General features: G+C 41.1%; 1 protein-coding gene across 1 annotated transcript in view; it reads right to left on the reverse strand.

Annotated features, from left to right (window-relative positions):
* Positions 1-16,709, reverse strand: part of grin2a (glutamate ionotropic receptor NMDA type subunit 2A) — a gene marked incomplete at its 5' end in the record, with an annotated part of 132,009 nt that overhangs the window by 40,843 nt on the left and 74,457 nt on the right. The window contains 2 exons of the mRNA XM_022756859.1: positions 1,772-2,200; positions 5,920-6,086. Coding sequence (XP_022612580.1) covers positions 1,772-2,200; positions 5,920-6,086 — 596 coding nt within the window. The remainder of the gene's footprint in view (positions 1-1,771; positions 2,201-5,919; positions 6,087-16,709) is intronic.

The following is a 16,709-nucleotide window of genomic DNA, read 5'->3' on the forward strand; positions in this document are numbered from 1 at the left end:
TTGCTGAAGAATGCCAGTTACTCCTCTGTTACCTCAGTGACTACTGCGATTTTAAGCTCTCTAAACAGGCTGAGTCAAGAGTCAGCCCAGCCCCATTTTTGCAGCGAATGCTCTAATCTCCCAGGCTCCCTTAACCACCCACGGTGCACAATGCATCTTGTTTGTTTTTTCTGCAAAACCCAAATTCAAAATTGGTTGAAAGCCAGAAGGAGTATCAGACTAAAAACATCTTCAATATTTATGCAGTAGGTAGTAGGCAGTATATTAGCTGCTCACATAAATAACTAGTGATGTAATGTTCAACACATGAGCCAAAAGAGTTTTGATTTATGGAGCAATGACATGAAAATGTTTTAGGCCAGATAAAATTTATAGACCCTCTCTGTAAACTGACCTCAGTGGAAAATGTTAGTCTTCAATCTTGACTTCCTAAACTAATATTAGTTTAACAGAGGAAATAACTGGAACTTAATCTGATCTAAAAGTTCTGTTGGTACACTAATGCCAAAACACTAAGTGCTCCAAATGTACCTGTTACATTATTCATCTCTTACTACGTCACTCTCTCTCAGCCTTTCATCCTTTTCCGAGATATTGTCATCTCAAGTTATGCAAACTTTTCTGAATATTATGGCTAAAAACCAACAACTAAGCCTCCTGAATATCAGAAAAAAACAGATTAATTCAATTTGTTGTGCTTTACTCTTAGTTATTTTAGCCGTATTTCAACCCTTTTTCTAACATATGCAAACTAAAGAATGGTGGAATGATTACTTACAGAATGGACCAATATTATATCGATGCACTATATTGATAAATTATGTGTAGACGATGTCAGACACATCCACATGCTTTCAAGGGTTGCAAAATCTGTTCCTCCTCTCACTCATTTTCTAGTTTAACCAACTTAACTGTGAGATGAAGCACGGTGGAGACACACAACATTTCTGAATTTCACAAAATGGAATTCTTGGAAATAAATTTTGGAATCAGATTTTATCCTTTAGACTGAAGAATTTTAATTTCACACATTATTAAAAAAAAAACCCACAATATTGGGATGTAAACACAGGATGTGTGTGTCTCTCCCTCCTCTGCCAGATGGAGAGCCAGACAGAGCTGGCAAGACCTGCAACATCTCCCACTGGCTGCTGGGGAGTGAGTGCATGATGAGAAGGAGAGCAGATGAGAGTGAATGAGAGATGGAGGAATACATGAGAAGAGGAACAGAAGGACTCATCAAGGAGCGCTTCAATTTTGGAGAGCACTCATTTGTAGCAGCTTCCCGCTGCTACCCCAGTCTCCGTTTCTTGCCTCTTCCTTCGCTGGCTCCCTCCTCAACTCCCATTCACCTCTTTCATTCTCCTCTCTCCCTCTGACTCCTACACCTCCTCTATTCTCTTAGCTCTAACTCTCAATCCCTTGGTCTTTCATCCAGTAATTGCATCATTCTTCAATCTCAATCCTGAACGCAGACTTGGTGGAAACTTGGTGGAAGTCTCTAATTACTGGGGACAAGGGTGCAAACAAACAGACTGTGGCAGGAAGCCATGCACTCAAACAAACACACACAAACACACACAAACACACACAGACATCCATGTGCATTCACACAGCTCCTCTCTCAGATGTTATAAAAATACAAAATCACCATTATAATTATAATTCTGCCGTTTCTATTTTCCACTCCTCGTAAAAGCTCCATTGCTCACTAATCATTCTAGACATGGATGCCAAAACAAACATATCCACACACTCTGTCTTTGCTTACTTATGTAGCGCGCTGGGTGGCAGCTTGGTCGTCTTCTCCATCTGCCCGTAACAGGATGTTTTGGCTTCGGGGATGTCGCCATACTCCTCCAACATGGCTGCCGCTGCTGACGTTATGATCCCCAGACCATCACGGACACGCGCCTCCAACGGGTAGTCCCAGTCGTCGTATGACACTGAAATCATTCCCGATGGGAACTCCTCTGGCGTTATTTCCGGGTTGCCAGTGGTGAGTGACGGCACAATCCAGATGTATCCAAACCCGGTGAGGCCCAGAGAGCGAGCCTCCTCCAGGATGTAGACCGCCTCGTCCTTGGAACAGTAGAGTAGGACCACGGGGGACTGGACCTTCTTGAGCATGATCTGAGACCGGCTGTCTTCCTCCACTGCGTCCAAAGTGATGATATTCTGCAGGTCCCAGCCTACAAAACTAAAGCACGGATAAAGAGGACAAGAGAGGAATGTTAATATTTAACTAATAGACTATTAACTTTGCTCAGGTGCTGGCAAGGGCAGTTATAATTATCCATTACAATTAATATCATTAAGTGCGACGTGAATACTAATAGGTGTGAAGTGCGTATTGTCAGGGGAAACACATTAAGGCTAAATGGAATGCAAATGCTAAAGCTGGTCCTGTATAATGTTGCTCAGCAGGTCCAAGACCACACAACTAAAGGACAAGGAGAACAAACGCTGGCCTGTTAATGTGAGAGGGCCGGTGCAGTGCCTGTGGTCAGTGTGCTAATTGGTGACACAGGCTATCACAGGATAGTGCTATCAACATCATCATTGTTAGCGACTGTGAGCTTCTGTCTCACCTTTTGCACGAAAATAGGCTCATTAATATTGCATTGCACCTGCACAACCATGTGGCTGAAGACAGATGTTTTACAAAGATTTTTAGCTCTGCGGTGTGCTGCAACTGTAATGTTCAGAGCAACCATGAAGGAAAACTGATTTTTTTCTAGTTCTAGTTATTTAAAGTGGGCAAAAGTAAGGAGTGCTCATTAAAAAGATGATGCATTTGTAGAGTATCTTTTTCATCCAGTGGGACTGACTGCTCTTTTTCACATTGTCCAGAGCGATAATATCCGGCAGCTCCCAGAACGCACGGCTAAAGAGCAGCACAAGCAGAGGAAATGGCAGTTATGTTAGTAATTAAAGAACATAATATGTCATAAACTGGCAGCGCGCTGCGGTGTCAGGAGCACAGGTCCTTCATGGCAGAGCTGGCAGAGTGAGGGACAAAGAAGACACACACACACGCACGCTAATACATACACGCACACACGCACACGCACACACGGTATATTACAAAGTGGGATGCGTGGGACAGGGAAAAGAGTGGGAGCAGTTAACCATTGTGTAAGAATCTAACAATAGACAGGTAGTGTAACATGAGAGTGATCTGGGACTTGCTGTCCTCTTCATGCTGTCCAAAGTGATGATGGTCTACAAATCCCAGATGACAAAACTAGTAAAGAGACACAATGACACACAGAGACACATTCACAGAGAAATAGAGAGAGAGAGAGACAACAATGGTGAGAACAATTATGGGAGGATATGATACAGGTATGTCCATGATACAAATCTTTGCTCAGCACACTTTCTGCATGTAGCCAACACCGAAATCTATTCTTTCATCGTCACATTATTGAGCTGGCCCTGCTGCAGGTGCTAATATGTCTCCATTGTAAAGTAAGCCTTGGCTCACTCAGTTGACCGGTCTAATTTCCTGATGTGAAAGATGGAGGTTCACTGCTATTAAAACTGTTTGCCCATGACGAAGTCAGTGTGATCCAGCTGAACACTGACATGGGAAGTCTGACAACGGGTTATTGCAGGTAATTGGGATAATTATTTCTTAATTCATGAATGAGGGGCTGTTATTTTAACATGAAGGTCAACATCCACCTCTGCAGGGTACGAATGATGATACTGATGTCAAAATTATTTTTTTCTTATTACAAATCTGTGCAGCCACTATTCGCTAAAGTATTGTAAACACATTTATATGGAGTAGATATTGATGTTACAAGGGCTAATAGTTATCTAAAGAACCATAAACAATAGGGCTTGGACTTGTTTAAAGCTGGAGACAGTTTTTTGTATGTATTAATAAAGGCAGCAGTTTACCTGGCTGCAGGTTCATGTGGACAAAACAAGATTAGAAGAAAAACAATGGGAAGGGAATTTGCTACAGCCAGTTAATTGGCCAACCTTCTGACTTTGCTTTCTGCTCTCAAAACTCTCTCTCAATTACAGTTTCTTTCTATTTTTGTTTTCAAATCTTCTCAGTGTGCAAAATGGGACAGTTAACTTGAGGTTAACCTACAGTATGTGTGTGTATGTAGTTTCCCAGATCAGCAAATAAAGTGTTTGGGAGAGTCAAAGTCTTTATGCTGATCACATTTGCCTTCCAAAGCATTGAGAACACAGGCTTAAACATGTATGACTTGTAAATATGCAGGCTCACGCTTGTTCATTTTCTGATAGTAACAGCTGTTATGAGGAACAAATTCCTATTATCTTATTTAATTAGCCATTAACGACCTGTTGCCACTCTGCGTGTAATGAATACAGCTCTAAGTGTCACCGAACACAGACGCGCAGAGAGTTTTTGAGCCCCTGCTGGGTTTGACATAAAGACTAACTGCTAATGAAAAAGACCCTCCTCAGCTGGGCTTCTATATATCACAAGTACAGCCACCTACTCTTGCCAACATCTCAACATTACTGAACGTGTATCACTCATTTGACACTTTTTTTTGCCACAAATTATAGCTTGCCACTCTCTTCTGCAGTTTTCTATCCATCTCTCTCTCTCTCTCTCTCTCTCTCTCTCTCTCTGTGTGTGTGGAGAGCTACAGCATCAGTCAAAAAGACCTAAAGGTGCAGCAAACAACAGCTAAACTGCAGGTGTAGTGAAGCCACCTGTCATCTACATTCATTTTATTTTATTTTTAAGAATGCTGATAAAATCCTTTCAGGCTTGCTGTCTTTGAACTACATATAAAAAAAGGCCAAAACATGCAGTAATTCTTATAGAGAGAAAACTTGCCCATTCTCTGGGGAAATTTGCAGTGATAATGGAGAAGATTACAGGCTTAGAAAAATGCTGGCAATAGTAACTCTTAGAAAACATACCTACAGTTCTTGTTATCTTCAGTTTTTCTTTGTGCAAACTGTTGGTATTGAGAGGGAACAATGAACAGATTCTACCCAAAAGGTTATGAAGGGGAGGGGAACAGCCCAGTTTAATTATACTTCATAGCTCCTCTATTACGACTATATATTGTCACACATATATACAACATTTTGTACATATAAGTATACTGTATGTATATACATATATATATGTATATATGTGTGTATGTAATACTTTTAAGTCACTAATCAACACTGTAAGATAATGTGTTGACAGTGTTTCAAGCTGAATTGTATGCTTGCAAGGTATTTCCTGTTGCATCTGTGTAACAGTTTATTATTTATTTTAGTTTGTTTATTTTTCCTGATATATTATTAGTGTAATATTAAATGAAAGATTCAATTCTAACACAGTGTCTGACTGTCTGTCTGTTGGTTGATCAGTCCACCGCCAATCTCAACAACTATTAAATGGATTGCCGTGAAATTTGGTGCACGCATTCATGTACTGGTGATCCTTTTTCATTTAGTGCTGTCATCAGGTCAGAATTTTATTTCATCCATTACTTTATTTATGACTAAACACCTGCAAAGCTTATGACATTCTCATCTACTTTGTGTTTAGTGCTGATTCGCGATTGTTAGCATGCTAGCGCGCTAAACTAAGGTGGTGGATATGTTAAACATGATTCCTGCTCAACGTCAACATGATAGCATTGTCACTGCAACCATGCTAACATGCTGATGTTAGCATAACTCAAGTACCGCTGTGTCTAAGTACAGCCTCACAGGTTTCATTTGAGTTCTATCCTGAGCTTCTCCAAATGAAAAGGTGCCCCATGGTTGTCACATCTGCACTTCTTGAGTGACAACTTTATGCTGCTGCATCATCTTGTTGGCTACTGTTATGAAAAATAAGAATAATAATATAAATTACATACAACTTACAGTAAGAATGTGGAAATAAGGAGGACAGTGCAAAGTAACAGATCCTACCTGTTGTCCACGGTCGTTTTCAGGATGTTGATGAACTCCTGGTAGCCAGGGAACTTTGACGTGACGATGGAGAAGATGTGCCAGTCGTACTCCTCCATAATGTTCAGCATCAGCAGAGCCTCCTGCTGGATGGAGGCGCCGAACTGGAAGAATGTCGACTTCACATCCTGAGGAAAGAGAACAGGAGAGAGGAGTGGAGGGTGGGAGAAATAGGAGGATAAAGGGAGGGAGAGAAGAGACTTAGTTAAAGATTTATTTGGATTTCTTTTTTTTTTTTTTTTATCTCACTTTCCATCACCTAACTGCATCTCAAAAATATCAATCTATAGCAGAGCATTTAAAATTTGGCACATTATGAGTACACAGACTCTCTCTCTCTCTCTCTTTTATACACACACCGACACACACACACACACACACACACACAGATAGAGTGTAATAAGCTTCTTCGTGGAGGAAATATATGGATGAGGGGCTCAGAACAATTCAATTAAGCCCAAATTGGATTGGTTCAGTACTGGCGGGCTTGCAGAACTCTGTGGGCCTGGTTCTGGGGGGGGGGGGCAAGAGCTGCATTCACTCTGAGTCACTCATATCCACTCCATTAAACCTGACTCAGAATCATTTGCCACTTAATTCAGCCAAACTGAGACATGGGCTTGGACAGAGCAGACAAGTACCATTACAGGTGGACAAATTAACTCTATTCATTTATGTTGGGAGGTTTCCTTTTCAATGACTCATTATGGTGTGGGCCATTGAATGAGGTGAAATGAGACAAAAACAGTGAGGAAGACAAAAGGATCTAGCATCACAAAAGGTGTGAAGGGGGAAAGCGGTACCTTGTCTTTGGTTGTTTATTGTGTGATTTGTTGTGTGTACATATGTGCGTATGTGTGTGTGTGCGTGTGTGTGTGTGTGTGTGCATGTGTGCGTGTGTGCGTCTCTGTGTGGATTTCGGTTACCGTGAAATGTCAAAGAGTTCACACATGGCTTATCTTGACACCACTTGTCTTTGGCAGTCTAATTGTGATAGACTTGCAGGTTGTTGTGTGCGCATGTCTTTTGTGTGTGTGTGTGTGTGTGTGTATGTAGCTGCAACCTGACAGCTAGAAAAAAAACAACAAAAAAAAATAACACAAGGGCTAAGAGACACAGAACAAAAGGTTGGAACGAGAGATAAGAGACAAATGAAGAATAAGTGACTCTGCCCCGGTGTCACTTTGTAAGATGACACCTGCTCTCAAAATGAGCAAATGCACCACACGTACTTACACACACTGACACACACAAATGCACACAGTACATCCACACACTGCCTGCAGGGTGTATCTGCAGTAATTCATCCACAGTGTGACTAGACTTAAAAAAAAAAAAAGAAAAAAAGTGGGAGTTGGTGTGTATGATCAAACATACACTATATGAAATGTATTAGCCTTTATACTAAATGCTGCTGTAAGTCATGTTGAAAACCCATCTTGAAGAAAAAAAAAAAATCCATGAATGAGATCCGTTACCGTAGGAGGTAGCTTCATGACTGATGTAATCTCCAGCTGTATTTGCAGCTTTATTGTAGACTATATTTATTATGTTATCTGCATCCCTAGGTGCTTTTCCATTAACCTCCTTAATCTGCAATTTGAAATTGCAAAACTTAAATATGAGTAATGGAAACAACTCTAAAATGTCACAAAATAAATGTCTACGTTCACATGAGGCGGTTTTTAAGACTGTTTGAGAAAACAATATTTTTTGAAATTGAAATGAAAAAAAACTTTTTCGCATTCTAGTCTTGGCGCCTGCTGTACCACACCCCCCAGAGAGCCAGCTCCGCCCGAGAGTCAGACAGCTGGAAATCCGTCGTCACGTTTAATTCGAATGATGTTGCGAGAGGAGAAAAAACAAGCTTCATTCACATAACCTAACTCAGTGGAAACACAGATCAGTTGTGTTTGTGTTTTGTCGACTTTTGAAAAACAAATAAATAAATAAAATAAAATAAAATTTCGTGCTATGTCGTGCAAAAACTGCAATAGAAATGCAGCTCTTGATGTCACAAGTTCAAACACATATTACACACAACATTTGACATGTGGGCCGCACCTCTCTGAAGCAAACATACAGAACAAAGCTTGCAGGCTGCTTACACCACACAGCTCCGTTTCATACATGTAATATTCCACTCTCTGTTTTCACTGCTGTGAATATCAATAACATGTCATCACCGCTGATCACTTACAGTAGTGTCATGCCTCTAGCATTCACCTGTAGGCTCTGACTGTAGTTTGCTGTGAGGAGGCTGACTGAACTCAATCTGCTTCACTCAGATCTAAAAAAAAAAAAAATGTTTCTGCTGTAATGCTGATAAGACACACACTTCCAGTGCATTGATTCAGAAAGGAAATTGCATGATTATGGAAGTACTGACACATAATGAGTCTGTAAAGACAGAGAAATGTCAAAGCTTGTGAGTGACTGATGATGTACGTTACAAACTGAACTGGTAGAAGTGTATGAAACTTTCCAATTACATTATTGACTTTCTATATTTGTTCCGCTTTTTTTGACTGCCGTTACATACCAGTGGCCTACTGGTACTACTGGTCTGTTACTGTGCAGCTCTTTTCCTGTAGACACATTTCCACCTCTAAGAGAAAAGAGGGCATCGAGGGAATGAAAATATATACAAGTAGAAAGCAGGGACTGAGTGTAGTGGGTGGTATTTGTGACCATATCAGTGTGCTGTATGTAATTTCATCGCTACATGCATGACCTAGCATTTCCTTTTCAATTGTGCTGATAGCCTCTGAATAATGTGGATATACACTGTTTGAATTATTTGTGTGTGTGTGTGTCTGTGTGTGTGTGTGTGTGTGTGCATATAGTCCTATATCAAGACTCGCGAGTGCTCTTTAATGGTATTGTATCTGTATGTGAGGTTGGCAGACTCGATACTCAGACTCAAGTGCTCTTCAGAGGCTCTCTCTGCAGCCATGTGTATGTATGTGTGTGTGTGTGTGTGTGTGTGTTTTCTAATGGGGTAGAAACTGCAGCAATGCTTGAGCATGGTGGGATAGGAGAGAGGTCATGCTATAAGACATGTCACTTCCTGTCTTCATCACAGCAGCGGCCGATAATCCCACACTTCGCTCCAATATACAAAGGACTGGGACCAGCACAGGGCCAAACAGAGCACAGAGCAGTCATGGGAACTGTTTTTTTTTTTTTCCTTTCGTTTTTGGTTATTTAACCACTGACATCTACACCTGCCAACAGCAGTTTTTTTTTGTTTTTTTTGTCTGTTTTGCCACTGTGCTAAACACTGCTCGTGCTAAATTTGCATGTTTTCCCCTGGGTGAATTTTGTGGCATTGTATTCTGGCATAATCCAACAGGTTTATAGGGGTGAGGGTTATAAATTAAAGACATATTAGAATTCTGATATATTCCTTCAGTTTATGAAAAAAAAAGCAACAATATATTGAAACCATTTGTGCACAGTTAAGTTGGTAAAATCTACCACTGGTTATGAATAATATTAGTATTTTGTTATTCAGTATTTTGCCAGTGTTTTTTCTGTGTATGTTTGTGTGCATGTGTGTATGACTGTATGAATGTGTCTTTGCCTGTTTGTGCCCATCTGAAAGGATTCAAGCTTCAGGCACCCCGGGGGGGAGGAAGCCAAAATCTACCATGGACCCAAATGGAAATCTTCCACTTAGCAAAATATTTACTCATTTCTGGTCTCAACTCAAATTAGACTGAGCATGTTTGTGCAGGCCAAACCATGTTTGCTTTATTTTCACTGCATCTCATCGAAGAGATCTGGTTCAAGTCGGGCTGAATATCCTCATTTTACACAAGTGCATGATCCCCGGCACTGCTCGGAATGAGTTTCATTACTTTCCCCCCAAAGATGGGCAGTTTAGGTTGGTCTAACCTATAATTCTCAGAGCAGAGTCGCCTCTCTTAAGCACTTGACTGAAGCACAAGTACTGACTCTTAAGGACAAGGACTGAATAAAACTTCCTGCTCTCAACCACAACCACACCTTCCATTCTTTTTTTCTGTCATCTGATCTCTCTCTCTCTTGTTCAGATTTATCTTTCCAAGAGAAACACGAGCAGGAATGCAAATGGAGTCACTGTGTTTCATAAAGCTTTACTAGTGTATATTCATATTCTTATCTGGTATGTTTCAATTATAGCCCATTACATTGCTTCATTTTCACAGTTTTGGGAATGAAGTTGAGTGAGAAAAAAAAGGCAATAAGACACTAAGGGAGGAACGGATATGGCAAACAAATTGTAAGGTAACAGATGGAGCGTAAAAGAAACAACGACTGAAAAAGCAGGCGATGATAAAGAATTAGCAACACAAACGCTAAAAGAAAGCAAATTAGCCTGAGAGTGGCAGACAGAGAAAGTTCCATAGAGACATAAAATTAAAGACAAAGAGGGAGGGGATCTGGATGCAGGGTAGACAGAGAGAGAAGGGAAGCGATGGGTAGAGCGGTGGAGAGGAGACTGATGGAGTGACTAAGCAGCGTATGATTGTTTCTAATTGGGACGGCTCACGATCCATGACATCAGAAAACAGCCAATCATATCCTCTCATTTCACCCTTGTCAAGTGTGACATGTCTCTGCTTTCCACTCACACCTTCAGCTAGCGGCGTCCACACACACACGCACACACGCGCACACATACACATACACACACACACACACACACATACATAAACACACGGTCTGTTGTTTACATCTCTTTTCCCACTTTGTCTTTCACACACACACACACACACACGCGCGCGTGTGCGCGCACACACACACACACACACACTCATACATAAACACACGGTCTGTTGTTTACATCTCTTTTCCCACTTTGTCTTTCACGTTCACAGTTTCCCACTCTCAAATTCCCCACACAAACACAAACACACAAACACACAAACACACACACACACACACACACACACACACACAGCTACAATGATGCAAACACGCACCTGCCCCCCGCAGGGCAGGACAGTGTGTCTAAGTTGAGATAGAGGGGAGTTATAAATAGTAGTCCTCATATCCTCCTCTGCTGATAGCATCATGCACTGTCTGGTCTGATGATATACACACATGTACAGAGAAATCACACACACACAAACACACACACACACACACACACACACACACACACACGCTCACAGATTAGGACGTAGCAAACAACGTGTTGAGTTTGTGCGGTACACGCTCACAGATAACGGACTGATAGTACGCACGCACACCAAAAGCTGCGTATATTTGTCATGTAAGGGATGTCATATTTATCCACGTAATCGCTCCAATCTGCCGCAGATACCCAGTTATCTGCTGGGTTTAACAGCTCCACAGTGTCCACTGGAGGAGAAACACACTGATATGACAAAAATTCCTCAGTGGCCAGTTACTAAATATAAACAGACAGGCATAAAAATAGCGGCAGCAAAACAAAAGAGAGAGAAATGTCTGCGGAAACAAATTCAAAACGCCAAGTATGCAGCACTCGCCATATAAACCACACAGACACACTCACAGATTACTGTATCAATGCTCCAAGTCTGCTATAACCTGACTGAGATTTGTTGTGTGCCAAATTTGTGTTCTGTACTGATATCACATGTTATGGCTGTATCCAAAAAATGTCACACAAACTTCAAAAAGCAATTTCCTGCCACTTGTGATCACCAAAGTGTAAATATTCCACACGTATCTTTGAGTCATTGGCGCCAAAAATCACGAGAGGTGACGACCCAATGGAAAATGCAGTCTCCCATACACTGTATATTGAATCTGGCTTTGCACCCTGGCCATGCTGTAATGTTTTTAAAACTCTCCTTTTGACCATCTATTGTGGAGGTTTTTAATTTTGCAGTTTGGCAAACAAAACATGTCTACAGTATCTGTGTCTGCGGGGCTGGATTGGCACTGTTACAATCTCAGATAGACTGGTGCCAAACTGATCCACTGAGTGTAGAAGATGTATACACAAATTCCAAATGTGCAAAATGTGTCAGCTTATAGGCTGGCACCACTCACTCCTGCCTCCCACTGTGTATTTTAGAGAAAAAAAAAAAAAGGAATAACAGACAAGCCAATTAGGGAAGTTGAAACTTTCGTGAAGTAAATGCTGCTTGGTGAGTTGAATGCATCCCAAGTTAAAGAAATGAGCCATATTCATATGTTTTCCAAGGTAAGTTCTGTATGTTTGCCAAATAGGCAAGACGTCACTCAACTGACCATTTTCAGCAGGAGGAAGTGACATCATCAGCTATATTAAGAGAAAGTGAAAACAGCCCACTGTTGGCACCAAGACCACGTGCTATTTCCAACGAGTGAAGATCACTTTTTAATATCCTCCGTCGAACTCAGGACAAAGGAGATGTAGATAAACTGAGATGAGTCGGTTTAAAGAAAGACGTTTCACTGAAGAAAAAATTGTCCTAAAGAGGCACAACTCATAATTAGAAAGATGACAAATTGACAAAGACATCAGACATGACATTCTCGTGTGTGCTCTCATGAGGCGGAGGGCTGTGCCTCGGGGACGCGGGTGGGTGGGAAGGGAAGGGAATGAGTGTTTGGACTTGAAATGCAGCAAAATGCAACTGTGCAGAAAACATTTAACTACCTTATGTCAAAGGGTTTTTGTCTTCTAGAGCCAAAGTCAGAGTGGGTGGCCAGATGTTTGACTGAATGTTCGATTTTGGTTACAACACTTCATTTGTAGAATTAATGAAGTAGAATTTAATTTCCTTATTTAACAATATCAAATTAATAAAAGAAAGTGAAACATGTGATGTTTTATTCACAATTCCCATAACTCTCCTCTTTTATGGAGACTAATTTGGACGATGCAAGGCGACCTCCATGTGGGTCATTCATCTTACTGGCATAGAGCAATGCACTAAACCCTAATATTATGCAAAGACAGTAAAAAGTCTACCTGATCAGATCCCACACTGCTGCAGAAGTTTTCTATCCATGTACATTTTGGATGATTAAATAGGAAGCATGAGGGTTGGAAAGGTGGCCCTTGAATGAAGGTCTATATTCTGCGGGGCTGTTTAAAATGTACTGATACTGTAATTGAAAGGCATTGCTAAACTGTAATCATTGTGAGAAGCACAGTGCATTGAGATCAGTCAAACAATCAAAACACATCAACATAGTGAAGAGCAGTCAGACAGAGACACATATGCTCAATAATATCTAATAGCTTTCTGCCGCTCATGTGAAAACCTCATATCCTGGTAAGTTTATTTCCCACTCCAGCTGAAAGCATTATATGTTTCTCTGTGGACTGAACTCACCGCTTTATGATCCACTTTAAAACCAGTTTGATAATGTCAACCTGATGGAATCAAGCCATAACAAAACATCACGTGGAGGGGGAAGAGGACTTTAAACTCAGATGTGTGAAATGCACAGGTGGGATTTGAGCTACAGCAATGTGATGGACAGATGCGTATTGCCACCTTTTTCTTGGAGGTGGAAGTGAAACTTACATCCCACTAAGAACTGCTTGGCAGAAGCATGTATTTGCACACAAAGGCACACGCAACTTATACAAGAAGAACGCCTCTTTATCTTCTTCTTTCCATCTCATAATGACCAGAGAGAAATATCATTGCACTAACAACATTGCTTTAGTGTCTTTTACTTACAAAATGCATACGTACGTTTCCTCAGTAAATGGCTCTGTCAGAGTCTTATGAAAGCGTGGAGCTCATTGTGGCTTTACCAGATTACAGTGTTTTAAACATGGAGCAGATCCCGCGGTGCCACTGTGCACACGAGTGTCTGTTCTTTAAGTGTGTTTGTGTGTTGTGGAGAACGGGTGTTAATAAACTGCTCGGTGTGAACGGAGGGGAGCATATATCCTTTGTTTGTGTTAGATAATGATTACAGGGAAACAGCAGTTTTCAGCGGCAATAGAGGATACACACACACACACACACACACACACACACACACACACACACACACACACACACACACACAGACAGATTATTAAACAAGGCTGTATCTGACGTCAGAGATGAATATTTTTGGCATGAATGCAGTCCATTTTAGATAACACACAGAGGGAGGAAGAGACCTATGCAAAGTTTATCGAACAGGAACAGTGTCTGTTTGTGTGCATGTGTGCATGTGTGCGTGTGTGCATGTGTGCATGTGTGCGTGTGTGCGTGTTGCTGTGGTTCCTCTGTCAGGACTTTTTAACAAGCATTTGAGCCCCCACGGGGAAACACTGACAAAATAACATCATCCCTCTCTCTCTCTCTCTCCCTCTCTCTCTCTCTCTCTGTCTCTACCGTTGTCTCTCTGTGTTTGCCCTCCTCTCCCACTCACTCTCTTCTCTAATAAGTCCAATATCTTCCTCCCTGTGTCTCCCTTTCTTTTCGTTAACTCTCTATCCAGGGGCTCTGTCTTTTCTCACCTCCCTCTATCCATCTTGCCCTCTCCCACCCACTCCCTATCTCTTCTAATAAGGCCAATATTCTGCTACATTCCTCTGGGACCTAACCTTACATCTAAGCAGGAATGGCTGTTATCAGTGTGGGAGTATAACTTCACAATTTAGCCAGAAATTGTAGAATAAACAGCCAAATCAAAAATGGCTTCATATTTAAATTGATGCAATGTTCTTCTTGTTTAATTCCCACTGCGGCTAATCATTATTTAGTAATATAGTGTTGTCTGTCAGACTAATATTTTGATGAGACACAATAGTTCCTAACCTTAGGGTCAGGACCCTCACAAGGAGTAACAAGATAAACCCGAGGGGTCCAGAGATGATTAGCAAATAAATACAAACATGCAAATGAAGCGGGAAAACCCAGCCTTCAGTTGAACTTGTCAGAGCAAGTAAAACGTTGCTTCGTTTTAAGGGGTCACAAAAAGGTGAACGCCGCCTTAATTTCCTTTTAAAAACGCATCATTCTTAGTAATCCGATTACTTTACTCTCTTCCTCTACAGCTCTGCTCGTTATTTGTCTCAGCGTTATTATGCCTGCCTTCACTAGACTTTGACATATTGTGCATCTCACACCTGCCACATGCACAGAAATGATTGGTGTCATTATTACAGCCTCCACACTCATAATAGAGTCATCATTATAAAAATAAAACAAAAACTGCCATAACCATCATAATTATTCACTGCTGTCCTACCTATTGTGATTTCCTAATTTCATCCTCTTCCTTCCTTCCTTACCTCCATTCATACTTCCTTATTTTTTTCCTCTAGTCCCTTTTCTGGTTCTTTTCCTTCTTTCCTTCCTTGTTTTGTTATCTTCACTTATTTTTTCCCTCTTCCTCAGTGCCTGTCTCCATTCTGTCCCACCTCACACTTTGGCAGACTTTCTGAATGAACATAAAAGAGAGTGAAAAAAAAAAAATCCCACTGGATGAGTGAAGGTGCTAATCACAATAAAATAGAAGTCTCTGCACAGCCTGATCCTCAACACGGTGGTGCTTTATTGAATACATAAGTAATATTTCAACATGAAACCTCTTTGTCAGGATTACTTGTTGAAACATGTTTTCTTTTTAAAGTATTGAATAAAGTAATCCTGTATGGAGGAACTCAGTGTGCAGCCTTACAGGGTTTTAAAGAACTGAAGCGCTTAAGATGAGAGTTCAGTGGAAGGCAACAGGATGCAGAGAGATGAAATCGTGAACCTAATCTAAGGAACTGTTTATTAGGAGAGATAATGCACAAGAAAGAAGCACACAGTTCACACACGAACATGCACATTAACTCAAATATAAAGGCACAAAATAACCCGCATGCACAAATAAACGCTTGTGTTTGTGGTCACGCTGTGATACACGCACAGGCACACGCACACACACACACACAAACACACACTCTACTCAAAATAAAAGGGATTTATAAATCGTGTGTGTGTGTGTCTGTGCCAGAGGGCTGTGTATCATGCTGAGTTCATTCCAAAGACACAAACAACATAATATAAACCTCAGCTCAAACAGAATGGAAGAACACCCACTGCCCAGGAAAAACAAGAAAATCAAAGGCCTCAAAGGCCAGATTTACACAGAACAAAACACCTAGACCTACATCTATGGAGTCGTAAAACAGCGCCGAACACAGGCTGAGGTGACGTGAGGAAGCACGAGTCCCGGGGTGAAATCATTTTCATCTTAATGTCACGTTTCAAGGAAAAACATTAGAGTAGCTCTGCTGAATTGTCGGCAGCACAGCACAGCAATGAGGGAGCTTAATCTCTTAGTTAGCATACATGCAGGAGAAAAAAGTATGAATGGAGTTCAGTGAAAATGAGCTCAGCCAGGTCAACACCACAGCAAATATTTTGATGTTGAACATACTGCCTGAGCCAGCGCTGAGCGCTTGTTCCAAAATAAAAGTTGTAATAACATTTTCTTTTCACCCGTAGTTCACTGCAAGCAGAATTTAATTATCTTTCAGCAACATCTTAAAATATATATTTTAATGCGTATTATTATCATCATATCAGATTGCAAACACTGTGTGTGCATTTGTGTTGCTTTTAAACCTGGCCACCTCCGGCATGTTGCTGTATACTGTATTTTTACACGCTTGCAGGAGCTGAGCAAACTGCGTATATAGTGCGACTCACTTCACTGAGTCTTCGTTCAACCGCCCCTCTTCCTTCTCAGATGGTGCGAGGGTATTGCTAACTGGGTGGTTAATAATTTGAAATCATCCAGCAGTATCCTGTTTAGCAGGGAGGATGACAGCCAGCGAGGCC

This window comes from Seriola dumerili, unplaced genomic scaffold (genome assembly GCF_002260705.1).
Source record: "Seriola dumerili isolate Sdu_G_001 unplaced genomic scaffold, Sdu_1.0 BDQW01000260.1, whole genome shotgun sequence".
NCBI lineage: Eukaryota > Metazoa > Chordata > Actinopteri > Carangiformes > Carangidae > Seriola > Seriola dumerili.